This window comes from Dromaius novaehollandiae, chromosome 2 (genome assembly GCF_036370855.1).
Source record: "Dromaius novaehollandiae isolate bDroNov1 chromosome 2, bDroNov1.hap1, whole genome shotgun sequence".
In the NCBI taxonomy this organism is placed as follows: domain Eukaryota; kingdom Metazoa; phylum Chordata; class Aves; order Casuariiformes; family Dromaiidae; genus Dromaius; species Dromaius novaehollandiae.
The window spans coordinates 41598890-41613935 of NC_088099.1; the positions used below are offsets into that span (position 1 = coordinate 41598890).

Genomic DNA, 15046 nt, shown 5'->3' on the forward strand with positions numbered 1-15046 from the left:
CTTTAACACAATAAGAGCTACAAAGGTCTTATTAGACTTAGGAACTCTGGCATGATATGGTCCCCAAGGGAACAACATCCTTGAAAAAGAATACCCTGTGTAACAGTATGACACAGTGACTGCTTTCTTCCCAAACAAAAAGCATATGGGACTCCAATAATAGACCACCTCCAAGAGGGATACTGCACACTCGGGCTTTGACTAAAGTAAATATAATAACTTGTCAAGCATGTTGTGGGGAGCTGTAGATTTTCCCCTGGACAAACCTGGAATATCAATTAACTCTGTAAAATACTTTGTGCTAATACAATGCAACTTCAGACCATCAATGAAAAGTGGTTAAGCGCAAAAATACAGGATGTTATTCCAAAACATAACCTTTCTCATACAGTTTGTTTGGAGATACGACCTATCACTGAGACAATAACAGTAGAAGTCTATCTCAGTAATTTTCTCTTGGTACCTAGGGAACGTCAACAGATAGTATACGAAACAAAGAAGCTTCCCTTGTATATTACATTAATTCCTGGCTAACAGTGCCTTGCCTTGATAACATCCACCTTTGACCATTATTAAACCAAACATGTCCAGACTATGGAGATATTACTGAGGGAGACTACAAAAATTTAACTGAAAAAGGATGCTGTAGCAGCTGCAATGCACCTTCTAGAACATCATCAGATTTGTACTGACTGCAGTATCTACACAGAGCTACCCCAAAAATACATGTTTCCTTTTTGGTTTTCAATACGCCACTGTTATATTCTAAGATTTGAATTAGCAAGTGAAACAGTGGCAGGATTTAGAGAAGCAGTAAAAGTCACTCCCACCGCATTAAGGCCAAGCATGATTGCTACAAGAAGCAAAATCAATTGTGTTATATAGCATGAAAGTTTAATGTTAAAAATATGAGTTTATTAATTAGAGTATTTACTTCCATTTTGTAACCCTTCTATTAACTGGTCATTTTTGTTTTGGTAAATAACTGATTTAAAAAAAACCAAACAATAAATATTTGCTTAAATGCCAGATAAACCCTGTCTCCGAAAATGAGTTTAGGAGTCCACCTGCATGGATTAGGGTCCAAAGTAAGTTGATGTACAACTACATGGCCCCAGCTGCAGCTTCTCCTTTTACAGTATTGACAATACGCTGAGATAGTGGCACAGATTTGAGATGCCAGCAGTGTCATTTGGCAGCACAGTGGCTAAGCCATGGTCCTTCTTTATGAACACCTGATGATCTGGATTGGCAACTAAAGGCAACTGCCCTCCAAATACTTACTCTCTGGATTCATGGATCCTGCTGCCTGTTGCTTAAAATATCCTGTCACTGTAGTTACTTTCTTTCTTAAGACAGAAGTATAATAACTAAATATAGCAGTGCATGGTGGTGCACTACTATATCTAGTTATTGTACTCCTATTTTGCTACCTGGGCTGGATGAGAAGCGAAAACAACTATTTCACATGTCCACGTTACACAAAGTGATGAAGAGGATGTGGTTTGCCTTTAATACTTCTAAATTGTGGAGCTACAGTAACGTTGTCGTGGCTTTGAATATTCACAGTTAATTATTTCTTAAAGCTTCTTCTTTTGTTGCTGGAGTTAAAAAATGAAGCAGAATCTTTCTACATATATTCGAAGCAGACCTCCCCAGCTCTTCAGAAACTTACACACTTTGCCACTAGCCATTTGCAAAGAGTACCTCATACAGCTGAGCATTTGAAACATAGGGTTACATAAAACAAGCATGTGATTATCTGCCTTGCATGTCATTTATGTTTCCTGTATAATCAGGTGATATTCTAGGAAATGCTGCTGTTCAAAGCGCAAATGAAAGAGCAAGAACATGACCTGAAGCCCACTGACACCAGATGGAATCCTTCCTTCGCCTTCGATGGCTTTGGACCGGGCTGCATACACCTAACATTAATCATTTCGCGTGACCTAGGCAGGTTGTCCTCTGAACTCAAGGGACATGCTGTGCAGAGGCTCAAACCTGCTTGCATTTCTCATGCAAGTAAGATTTAGTCCCAGCACAGTAGGTGACCTGAAAGTGTATGGCACACTACCAGAGACAAATAGCTGCTGCGGTGAACCTTGATGCTGCTGGAGACAACTGGGCCTAATAAAAACAGCATTTTATTTATAACGTGCAATTAAAAACTTGCGTTTAACTTCCAAGTTTCATATAATGAGACCAGTGTTTTAACAAAGCATATGCTGAAAGTACTGGTAAGGGAACTGTGATAGTAAAGTATTCTCTGCAAAAATGTAGCATTAGCAGTGCACCTTTGTTCATTCAAAAAAATGTAAATGTCTGCCCATCAGACTGTCTGCTCCACTGGGTAAACCACTTTAAAGTCTAGCTATTCAAATGGATATGGCAAAAATACTTTAAAAATCTGTTTCTTTACTGATAATGCTCTAATTCTGTCTATGTACTACAGTGTGATCATTTACGGTATTGACTCATGTTTTTACTGGTAAATGGCTCTCTGTCATAGCAACCTGTTTCCCCCAGCAAAAAGTGTTTTATTTGCTGCCATGAAAACCACGGCTATCCACCCACTCAGATACGAGCACAACACTTACTGCAAATGTCACAACAACAATTATGAAACAACAGCGATGTGAGTCATGCAGAATTACAGCAAAACAAGTGATATTTTAGGTTATTTTAGAGCACTTATCCTATTATTAGAAACTTCTGTACTTTGTATGTCTGATGAAAAATTGATTAGATATATAGCCTTTGAGAGCTGGCAGCAAATGTTGAACTAGAGAAGAGATATGTAGCAGTTTGGTTACTGTTAAACTACCAAATAAATCCCACTGAAATTAAAATGTACTGAAGTTGAGATTTATGGAAAAATGTTTGAGCCCACAGCACCACAGCATTAACAATCAAGTAACCAGAGAGGTAAAGAAATCCCTGACCGGATCCAGAAATGGAAGTCAGTGGTTTCAGCTTCTTAGCACACTTCCAGCAAGCTCAGTGACTGACTAGCACACGGAGCCAGCTTCTAAAGGAACTTTTTAGGCTCATTTGAGCATTTGTTGTGTGAGGCTAAAACTTCTGTTGCTTGGCATAGCAATGACAAATGATACGCAACGCAGTGTCCTAATAATGAACAGAATATAATCCTGCTGGTTCTAGCTACAGACTTTCAAAAGTCCCCAAACAGAGATTGCTAGTCTGATCAGATTGTATGTGTTTCTGACTGTCATTTAATGCTGTGGGCAAGTGTCCAGAAACTAAAATATGCAAAGTAACAAGCAGTGAAAATCAGTTTGAGACATTATTCTCTTTCTGTCTTGTAGTAGTAACTCTGATCTCCTCAAGTCAATACATGATCCAATTGGATATGATTTCCTGTTTAATACAGCATTAATGTCTACATATTACAACTTTCTACTTCTGTCTAGAACATTCACAATTTTAAAATATACTATTTAATCCTACCAAACTAGTATCTGACCTAATCTGAATGTTGTATCTTGCTCTGCACCATTTACATTTCTTTGCAATCACATACAGAGGGGCTATGAGGCAAGACCACATGTTAGCCATCAATGCAAATTTTTTTTTCTTTTTGGTTACGGGCCAGTGAGAGGCTACTAATCAGTGTGCAGAGGTCACCCACCTGCCCCCTGGATCATAGTTCACACACACAATTAATTCATTATGGGGAAAAGTCACTGCTGGAGGTTGAACTGCCCATTCCAGGTTTTTTTGAGGTGAATGTCCTGCCACTGACCTGGAGAAATAGCTCCATTAGCTAAAACTCTTTTAAATCACATTTCCTTATACAATTTTTCTAACATAAACATTATAAAGCAACAATTAATAGAAAACGTTGCCACCAAAGCAAAAATGGCTGTACGTATGGGTACCGGATAGAGAATATGTTTGGATTTCATTCTCTCTTAGAATACATTTATTGTCCCTTTACAGTATTGCCACAGATAAGCCTGACCTAGGTATGTCTGTGGTAAATGAGGTTTCTCACAAATGATTTAGCACCTACATGCCTATTATTATAGGCATATATGAACAAAACAGAATAATAAATAGTTACAGTTCTTTCTGTCCCTGGATTCGTCCTTAGGCCTAAAGATCCAGCTTTATGAAAAACCTATCAAAGACTCTGGGCATGTCAGTTATGTGGATAAGTACTGCACAGATGAAGAAACTGAGATACAGTAAAACTAAAGGCAGATATGAAAAATGACTTAGTCACCTAACTCCAATATTGGAATTAAACAAAATTACTTCACCAGGCCTCTGAACCTGGAAATGCCTTAACCCATATGAGCTAGAGTCACCAGTGCCTAAGTCACTCTTTCTCACATGAAAGTCCTTCATTAGAGTTCTGCATCGTGCACCTCCTCAGACTGTCCCAACAGATAAGCCAGATGCCTTGTACCTTCCACCTACAGCAATCTGAGATCCTGAAAATAGGTTTAATGCTTTACTACCTCATCCAGCAGTTGGTCCTAAGACCCCGAATATTGTTGCGACTGTTCATTCCACATTCAACTGTCCTTGCCATCAGTCTACAGTGTCCTGGTACCCTGACAATCATAACTCCTTTCTAAAGGAATTTCTCTCTTTCCAAATCTAGAAGTCTGAGCAGTTATCTAGTCAATAAAGAGTATACACTTAGTCTTACCTCAGCTTGAATGTTAGCTGGCAAAACCGGGGTTTCATTTTCTGTTATACTACCAGTCGGACCATTGCTTGGGGAACTGGGACCTGATCCGGGAGAGCTGCTACTGACTGAGGATTCTGGAAAACAAAGTATGCATACATGAATTCATGGTTCACATAGAAAGGCAATGCATGATCTCAGTGAACTAACTGTACGTTGTTTATGGCATAGCTTTTTTTATTTTTTTTGCAGCTGAAGAGTATTTGCCAGTCATGAATAAGCTATTTACTTACATTAATTTTCTTAATTTGTTCTCAATTTTTTTGATTTTGTTTTTACAATACTTACAAAGAAAGAGACTCTTGTTCTTTTCCCTTCTGGTCTGTCTGCTTCAGAAAGGGTAATTCCCCACCCCACCCCCCCAAGATGGTATGATACTCAGCAGCAAGCAGAGATACAGGTATGGAGCATGCAATCAATAAAAAGAAAAGAAAGTCTTTTCTTTTTAATTGCACACTGCCCTGCCTCTGTAAGAGATCAAAATGACAGAGATAGCCAGCTTGCAAAGGTCATGATAACATGTCATCAATTCATGAGGCCTACTGCCACTCCCTTACCGTTTGGAAAGGGTGCTGGAGTAGTCTGCTGTAAACTAACCTTTACATGAGAAAGTAATAATGATAACATACACACCACTTTCACTACATCTTTGTCACAAATAAGAAATACAAAAAGGCTGTACGTTATCTTGATTAAAAATTCCTGAATTCTGCCTAAGATAAAGGAGTATGATCTAGTTGTGTGTTGTTGTATTAAACTGTTCTAATCCTATACTGATATAAATGAAAGTTCTGTACATGGAAAAGATTAATAAGGCTAAAGATAGAAGAGTGTGGCACTAGTAGAGATAAGACTCCTTCATGGGATAGCTTTAAATGAAAGTCTTCAAGAAATTAAAATAAATAATATCTAAATATGGCCATAATTATTCTGAGGCTACTTCTTTGCTTCTTTGCTCTTTCTTTCTCAGTCCACTTGCAAAAATATGTCCTCACTTTCACCGCAATTAGCATGAGATTTCCTAGCAGCTTCTTGGACCTGTTGCTGTTTCCTGCTAGAGCTGGCTTCAATTTACTGAAGTGAATCAGTATCCAAATATACTAACTGGTCAGGGAAATTTCCTGCATTGAGTTCTCACTGGTTTTATCGGAAGAGTAGAAACACAAACTAAGTAATTTTTTCTTTTGAAAAATTATAATAGCACTTTTTATATAAATACACATTTACTCAAGTGCTATTTTCTGTTGGAAGAAAAAAAACGAAAAAACATTTCAGCCAGAAATGTTTCATCAAAATCAAATAATTGATTAAACGTTTGATAAGCCTTGATTATGAAAGGTATAAAATGTCATATAACATCATAATAGTAACAGTGGCTGTCTGTAAGCCTCAGTGTCATTGACACAGCCATGAGTAAAACAGGTATTGACTTTAGTCTGAGGTTTCTGCTCTAGCAATGGCTGCAGAAAAAGCTCCTGGGATAAGTATTTTACTTTATACTTTACTTGCAAGTGTACAGAATACAAAGAAATCCACCACAATTAAGGAATAGGAGATCAAGAATCTCAGAAGAGTTCCAGAGAATTGAAATAACAAATTAGTTGTAAAAAGTCCTAATCTGGAAATAATTTATAGGGAAATCATCTTATTTAGTTACTTTGATGCTTACAATCACATCTATGTCGCAGTTTTACATCTGACGTACTGTGAAAAGTTGTTGTGAGAATTGCATCTATGGGGACCCTGAAGGGAATTTGCTTATGTTGCGCTGTATCTCCACCTTGGTGTGGCGTTAACTGTGATATACCAAGTGAATCCAGATATATCTCTGATAGATTAGTAATTGCTGGTGGTATAAACATATGGTCTAACTATAACACCACTTGAAGCATGAAGCTACCATTTACTGGTATAAATTCATAGCAAGCAATATCAGAGTCAGCCAAATACATGGATATGTATTTCAAATACATGGATAAAGCCTCGGCAGCTTTCTATTCCTACGCACTAAAAAGATATGACTTCAGGCTGCTTGGGAGCTGTGGTGAAGTGTGCAATTCTGCAAAATAATACATGTGATATGAATCACCACTCTATATATCAACATGAAATGTGAAAGAATGCTTTGGTATCTACTGTTAATTGGCCTGTCATTTCTCTTAGTTCAAGGGCAAGAAAAATACTGAAAACAAATACTACTTCATGAAAAAAATTTACTTTGCATTTTCCCCTTTTTAATCTTCCATATACATATTCTGTGTTTTTTACATGCTAAAAATTCTGTTTTGATTACTAACAGTATTATCTGCTACAACCAAAAGTTCACCACTAAATATTTAAGCATCTTCAACTTTTTCTATTTAAAAAACAACTTAGTGAGTCCTTACATCAAAAACAACTAGCCTTGACATTTTCAAACAAACAAACAAAAAAATCCAGGAGGAGAACATCAAACATATGATCCCAAAATGGTTCTGGATGAACCTAAGGACTATTACATAGGCCTTTTTTGCACCTGCTGTTTGCATTTTCATTCTCCACTGGAGAAAGAAAGTGGGAGATGCAAACCCCAAAATTTTGACAATGTACAGAAGAAATAAAAAAGGGGAACAGACTATTCTCTTTCTTTCCTCTTTTAATGTCCTTCTTTGCTGACAGGTTACCATTCATTAGTTCCTGTACCTGCTGTTGGAAAATGCTGGTTTCCAAACCGGTTTAAGAACATGGTTTTCAAACAGCAACTTTTTAGTGAGTGGTAAAAAGCTGCAGATTTATACGTAACCATTTCTTTAAACCAGTTACCTTTCCAGCAACAGAAAAATAATGGCTAATAGCATGGTTGAGAAACAATTTGAATTCCAGTATAGCACTTTGGGGGTTATTTTATGCATGTCAGCTAGCAGTTGCAGTTGACACAGAATTTTTCCATTCTTAATTACCTGTCACCTCAAAGAGTCTCTTCTTGAATGAACTAACAACATTTCCATCCTTCCTCCTGAGCAAAGGACTGCTTCTCCTTTCCGTCACCTTTTGTTTTAACCTTGAACGTACCTTCAAATTGGGCTCTGAAGCTGGAAACAGAGAGAAGAAAATGAATGATTACAAATCAGCGTATTGCTTCACCCTGACACCACTGACCTACAGGGTCCTTCCTATAGGACTTCATGGGAGCCAAAGAGAGCTCAAAGGCAGAAATTTTCCTACCTCCTGCTGCCCCTCATACAACTCTATTTTAGATTGGGGAACAGAAGAGAGAGAAAGGGGGATGAATAGCTCCCAAGCCCAGTACTGTTACTACTTTTGACCTCACCCCCATTTCACCTTTCCCTGATTCTCTCTCCTCCACAAAAAAACAAGTTCAGAATGAACTTGTATTATCACACTGTCTCTATTACCAATCTGAGTTAAATCTAGGAGACAACAGAAAAGAAGACAGGAGGACACTCTATTTTGTGCACTATTTCCTTGACTTCAAAGAGAAATAATATTTTTTTCTCCCCTATCTAGCAATCTGGGATTCTTATTCTACTTTATAATGTTACACGGATTAAAGAATGTGAAGCTAAGCTATGAGGAGCACATTTTAAAAAATGTTTGAGAAAATCAACAGCACAAAACTTACTAACAGTAAGGCTTGTACTTAAAATTTACTTTACTAAGCTAGTGTTTGTTTGTTCTTTTATCTGCCTCTAAACATTTATGATTCCTCACATATTCTTCTTGAATTCAAGCAGAAGACACTAGGCTATTAAAGCAAAAAATTTCAGTGGCTATGCTGAAAAAGATAAAAAGGAATTTCAGTAATAAATCATTGAGTTAACTTCTTTTCCACCCTAAAGAAATGGCCATTACTCACTTTTCTTCTCATCCCATTTCAACTCTAATATTACCCAAATATCAGTATGGAAAACATTTTTTATTTTTCCCTCACAGTGCAATAGTAGGTACTATGACTTTTAGCAGTTCATTTATTGATTAGTATTAATTAGAGGTTAATGAAAGTTTTATTCTGCATCATTTTATATCTCTTGTAGGTGAAAACTTGGATGTCAATACAGCTTGGAACTCAACCTTATAATTGGATTATGGTCTGATGACAGAAATAGAAAGAAGCCTCCATTGGTGCCTTTTGATTTCTCTTAGAAATATAAATTATGACAAGATTTGCTGGCAGAACATTTCTTGGTCAGCAATTTTAGGCCCAGAACTTCAATGTTTTCTGAATAACATACCAAACAACTGGATTTATTACAGTGTCCAAAGAACATTTATGCAGAAAAATATATGCTCTGAAAAGGCAGAAGTAGGATTGATTCCCAGAAAACCTAGGATTATATTGAATGCACCTTGGGCAAGTTCCACCTCTCTTTCCTAAATGGACAGTCTTTCACCATGTGAAGACAAGGGATGAAGCTCTGCTGCACTTTTTATTTTGTGATATTTTCAGCATGATAAAATGTTTCACGTACCCGGTTATCTGTTCTTATAAGTAAACTCGCTATCAGATAGACTACTAAGAGCTAGTGAAAGATAACTGTGGAATAGAACTTGTTTATATTTCTCTTTCTGGAACTGAGACTTGGCTGAGCAACATTTCAAAACAGAGAGAGCTGGAAACTGGGATCAGTTCTCTCTCCTGTGAACATGCATAAACCCAGCCCCCAAAAAGGAGCAAGAGTTAGCAGAAAACAAAATAAATTAAATCTTCACTCCATTCAACATTTTACCATTTGGAATAAGCTTTGGAATAAGGATTCAACCCCACACTTCTAATTCCAATCCTTGCCCGGTATGTAATATCAACACATTTGTTTCTTGCTGTCCCACTTGTTCCCTCAGGAACAGGGACATTAGAAATGCTTATGACAGAGCAAAGGAATTGCCACCCTGCTCAGAGTGCTGCTAACTGTTCTGTAACCTCAAGGCTCCTTCCATCTGCAGTCATTCACTTGCCTTTGTCACATACTATGTCGCTCTTGGCAAGCAGTCCCTTTTAAATGACCTATGCCTTGAGCACATTTCAGAGAAAGAGGCACAGGCTAGCAAAATGCTGGAAATCTTTAATGATAAAATTGTTAACAAGAAATTTCAGTTTCATCAGTTACTACCATGACTAAGATCAATGGTCACCACAGATATCACTCAAGTATGATGACATTTAGAAGAAAAGGTAGTCATCTATTCTGCTGATTCACTTTGCACTGTACCCTTAAAATTTAGGAGAAGATTTCCACACCCATGACAGACTAATGTGATACAAATCCTCTGCGATATTCACTGCAGAGAAGCTTCACTTCTACGTGAAATGTGTTTCATGCTCAGTCACAGGGATTGCCTTTCTATTTTTACCACATTCCCATCACATTCTGCAACTCAATAAATCATATAAACAGAGAAAGCACTTTGATGTGAATGTCTGAATTTATGAGCCAACTGAGAAGATAGCCCTTGCATGAAAGATGAAGTCTCATTTTTAAATGGAAATAATCAATTTTAAAATGAAAAGGCATGGAGAAGAGTGAGTTTAAAACTATAAAATAAAAACTCCTGATAAAAGACAGAGTCAAGGTTTGGAGGTGTGTGTGCCTGAAGTACTGGCATTCCTGAATGTCTCCCATGAGACACTTCCAGCTGCTGACATGATACCAGCTAGGACTTGGTGGCTGGAAGTAAAAATTTGGATTTCAATGTACTAAATAAATCTATCCAGTTTGAGGATGTCTGCTCCAATGAACAAAATGCAGAACTGGAAAGTGGTTTCTTGATGCTTATCAGTGGCTGAGGCACTGACATGGTGCATGGCTGTAGAGGTCACTGTGTCAACCTGCCCCACTGAAGTCGAAGCAGAATTATTGTTGACTGATATGGATTATATTAGCAATCCTATGTACCTCAGTACACTCCTGCATGAAGGCAGTAATAACACTTCTATAACTGTCAACACTTCAAATATTTAAAAAGGCAAAATTAAATATTTTAAGCTTCAAGGATAGAGTTGTGGATTAAAATTATAGATGGATGGATGGATGAAGAGATAAATAGACAGATAGATAAACATACCCCCCCAAAGCTCATTACTGATATATGTGATTGCTTAGAAATTGTTTTAATCCTTTGAAATGCATGAGCAAAGGGCGGAAAACAAATTTCTTTAAACACTGTTTAAATTACATTGACCCCCTAATATTTGCAGAGCATTTAGAAAGCCTTAGTTGCAAATGGTGAAGAATTATTATAATTAATCTGGTTTGATATTTTAGCTAGTGGTTCTTTGAACGGGTCTACAGAGGGTATCACTCAAAATAACTATTTTGCATTAGCTTCTTCTGTGGGTATTTTTACTGCACATTAAGAATAACTTTGTTGAGTTTACCTAAATCCTTTGCCAAAGTTGACTATGCTAATCACTTAAAGACATTCATAGTGCAGAATAACCAAATAACTACTGAGTCTTAAATTTCACTCACTGGCTTACTGAAGAACAGCTTCCTCATGTAGATACAAGCCCTTAAGAATTAACCTTTTTATGCTGCATTAATACCACAAGATAATTAAAAAGACCCCTATGTAGCCTATTACTCTATGCAGTGATTCAACCATAAATCAAGATACTGATTCAGCAAGAAAATGAATACACATGACTAACTTTCTGTACACCAGACATCTCACTGAAGTCAAGAATTCAACACTAGATTAATTCTAACTGATACAGGAAGATGCAATTTTCACTTTCCTGAGGTAATAAGCCCTTTCTAAAGCTAGGGAGGATGACATTCCTAAAACAGTCTAAGTCATGGCTCTTCAGAGTATATGTACCAGAGTAGGAGAACACAAACTGGAGAGATACCAAAATCATCCCTTCTGGCAACAGCAGCAATGAAAGGATGCTGAATGAGGTGAGGCTTCCTGGGTTAGATTTCTGCCACTTAAGCGGGCTAAATCATGTCACCAAGGAGCCGGAATATCAGAGATGAGAAAAGCAACAAGAGCACGTGGCTGGGAGCCTGGCAGAGCAGGAAAGCAAGAGTGCACCTTTTCATAGCAACAGGCTGCTCAAATGGATTATTCATCTAAAATCTTGCTAAGAGCCAGCATATATCAGATACGGCTCTAACAGGTCATTATTAGACTAGCTTCTTTGCTACACAATCCTCTGTGATTCTAATATATTTAGCATTTTGTGACAAGTAATCTCTTCCTAGTTAGGGAAATGGAAAATACATTATTTGAGTATGTTTTGTAGGAAAGAAAACCAAAAGATACAGTGATGTTCTCTGAAGCTCATCAAAGACCATGTCACTGATATTGATGGGAATCAGCTGATGCCCCTTTGAGTAATTCACTCAAGTGGATTTCAGTAAAGACTAAGTTGAGAATGAGTCTCTATGTAACTCTGCAATACAGTTTGGAATAATGGGATGTTACAGTATTAGGGTGTGTGCAGTACCTCATCATTATTAGCTGGCTTAGCATCTCTTTTTAGTGCCGTTAACCTGAAGTGGTATTACACTTTAAATGGTTGCCTACTTTAAGTGGCCAAAGGCTATGAAAGATACACACAGTGTTAGTTTAAATGACAACAGAAGATATCATAAGCAACACAATGGATCAGTTACCTAACTCCCTGGCATGACCTGCAGTTATTTCTACAGAACTGGTAATTTTGGTCCTAGATAAAGATGAAAGATAATGTCTGGATGAATTCTGTCACCTTTTATGGTGGCTTCACATAGCGGGAAAGAGGTTAGTGGCCATATTGTTAAAAATAGCAAATATACAGACTTGCACATATGTACATATTATTTCATCACAATCACCATCACTGGTGAAAGAGAACTACTCTCTCCTGAGTAACATGATATTGAGAAGCAAGCATGAGAGACAGGAAAATGATACAGTGAAATCATTATGTCATATACTACATTTTGCTTAAACATTAACCATTTGCAGATATTAGCATTAAAGAATATAGTCTGTGGCTAAACTGCTCCCAAATGAGCTGAGCTTTTTTGACAGGGCTTTGTTTCACTCTTTCTCCTTATTAAATACGCTGAGGTATTTAAGAAGAACGGATAAAAACACTTTCTACTCACGGGAAGGGGACATATAAATGAAGGGAATGTAAAAGATAATAATGTGGTACTTTTTGATGGTTCCTGGAACACAGTACTACTTTTGTATCAGAAAAGCATGTGCCAACTTCAAATCAGCATTTAATGAAGCCAGACAGGAAATGGGGGATGGGGGATGGTGTGTAGTGAGCAGGTCCTCATCTTGAGGCTAAAGCCATATATAGGAAACCTGAAGAACAGAAAGTGAGCTTTTGTCCAGGCTTAGAAAGGCTCTAAAGTGAAAGCATTTCCTTTTATTAGCTGGTAGGCTGTCTTAAAAAAGTTGTGGGGCAGTAGAGGTAAGTGATACTAAATTTGGCTACAAGGATTCCAACAGCAGCACAAGCAACAGAGGCAAATTCTGTATATTTTCAAGATTTGCCACACCTTACGTGAGAAAGAATTTCTCCTTGTTGCCCAGACACCAACTGTTATCACTAAGATCATTTTGAAGTAATAACATGGACTTCTCTAAAGTGTCTCAGTCAACAGAAATAAGTAGTTTAGCTCCGATATTCTGTTTCTTTCTCTGCCATTTTTTACGCTGTGAAGAGTCATATATTAAACTGATTTGCATACACTCTACACTGTACACTATGCAAAAGTTATCCGAATATCTTTTTCTGTTGTTTTTACTGCCTCGTGTCTTACAAGCACTAATAAAGGAAATTACATAGTCAATGAACTCTTTTATTTGAGCACATGGGTTGTTATTTTTTGTACTGTTGTACTGGGGACCCTTGTACAGACAGGACTCTATGGCATTATGTGACAGTGGCAGTCTGTTCCTTAGATAGCTTAAAGTCTAAGTACAGGACAAAAGGATGATGGATGGGTACAGATCATTGGAGGTACAACAGACAGTAATGAGATGGTTCTGGCTAGCATGACAGTGGTATTTTCAGTGTACCAGTGGCTTAAGCTTTGTCAAGTTTTTTTGCAGCACTGTGGCAAATAAGAGTTTCCTAAAAGATACTGAATGTGGTAATAAAATAACTTTGAGTTCTCTACGGATGTTTCCCTTGAAGCAGGAAGAGCATAGTGAGAGAAAACATATTGTTTTAAAATTGAAGAGATGAAGATATCCTCTTTTTGTTGCATTTGTTGCATAGCACAAGTGGGTTCCTGGCCCATACTGCAGGCTCCCAGTCACGATGGGGATGCACATACACAATAAAGCCGGCTAGGCTGCCTGTCTATGCAGTGCCAGCACTGGAGACTAAGGAAAAGGTCAAATCCCACCCCATTACTGTACCAAGAAAAACAGTTGAAAGAGGCACTTCTAAGATTCCTAAGAAGGTAGTCTGAGGGTAGTTGGCTGGGAGAAAAACCCGTTCAAACAGGAAAAAGACCAAATTTTCCCAGTTTCCCCCCTCAGTGATGTGGGCAGTGCAAAAGGCACAAGATGCTCCTATCCCCCATCAGAAAGGATAAATGAGAAGATAATCTAGGCTTCTTCACCAAAAATATGACTACAATCAAAGTCAGGCAGAAGGCTCTAGAGAGGCAGAGAACATAGGTCAGGAACCAAAAGCTGCTTCCTGCTCCCTCAGTTGCTTTGTGGAGAGTTGCCACCAAATTTGTCCTTGTGAGAGACATCTGACACTCTCACAGTCCTTCCTTTGGCTACATGAGGTTCTAGCAGACATGTAAACAGTCTCTGCTCTGCTTGGAGTTTCTGTCTTCTGCTCTGATTTCCTGCAGGCAGCCACATACTGTTTCAGCCACCTTCATGTATCTGAATATATTAAACATGGGCAAGATGGGCAATGGCTTTTTGCTTTCATATGTGACTTACTTCTACAGTAAAACCCCACCTTCAAATACAAGACAATATTAGAGAGTAAACACATGGGACAACCTCTACACTAGCTGATGGACTGGAAGATACCTGCACGCAGTATAGTCCTGTAGGTTCAAGGTAATTTAAATTGCCTTTTCTCAAAGAGTTTTAAATTAGATTCATGAGACTGAAAGCCATTTACACCATTTCTTCAAAAATTCTTCCAGGAACTATATGGAACATCCATGTTACTGGTCCTGACCTTTGGGTGGTCCCAACGAGACAGGAACACCAGATACAGCCATGTAGAATGAAGATGTTTTGTTTATCTGGCTTGCATCACCTAATGTGTTTTCAGCATATACAGAGACTGTTTCCTGTACTACCATTTGCTTTAAGGGGAATGCTAGTCACATGTGAAACCCTTTAGTTCTT

General features: G+C 37.9%; 1 protein-coding gene across 1 annotated transcript in view; it reads right to left on the reverse strand.

The window, feature by feature from the left end:
- Positions 1 to 15046, reverse strand: part of HDAC9 (histone deacetylase 9) — a 306119-nt gene that overhangs the window by 203519 nt on the left and 87554 nt on the right. The window contains exons 7-8 of the mRNA XM_064506335.1: positions 7657 to 7788; positions 4679 to 4794 (exon numbers count right to left, since the gene is read on the reverse strand). Coding sequence (XP_064362405.1) covers positions 4679 to 4794; positions 7657 to 7788 — 248 coding nt within the window. The remainder of the gene's footprint in view (positions 1 to 4678; positions 4795 to 7656; positions 7789 to 15046) is intronic.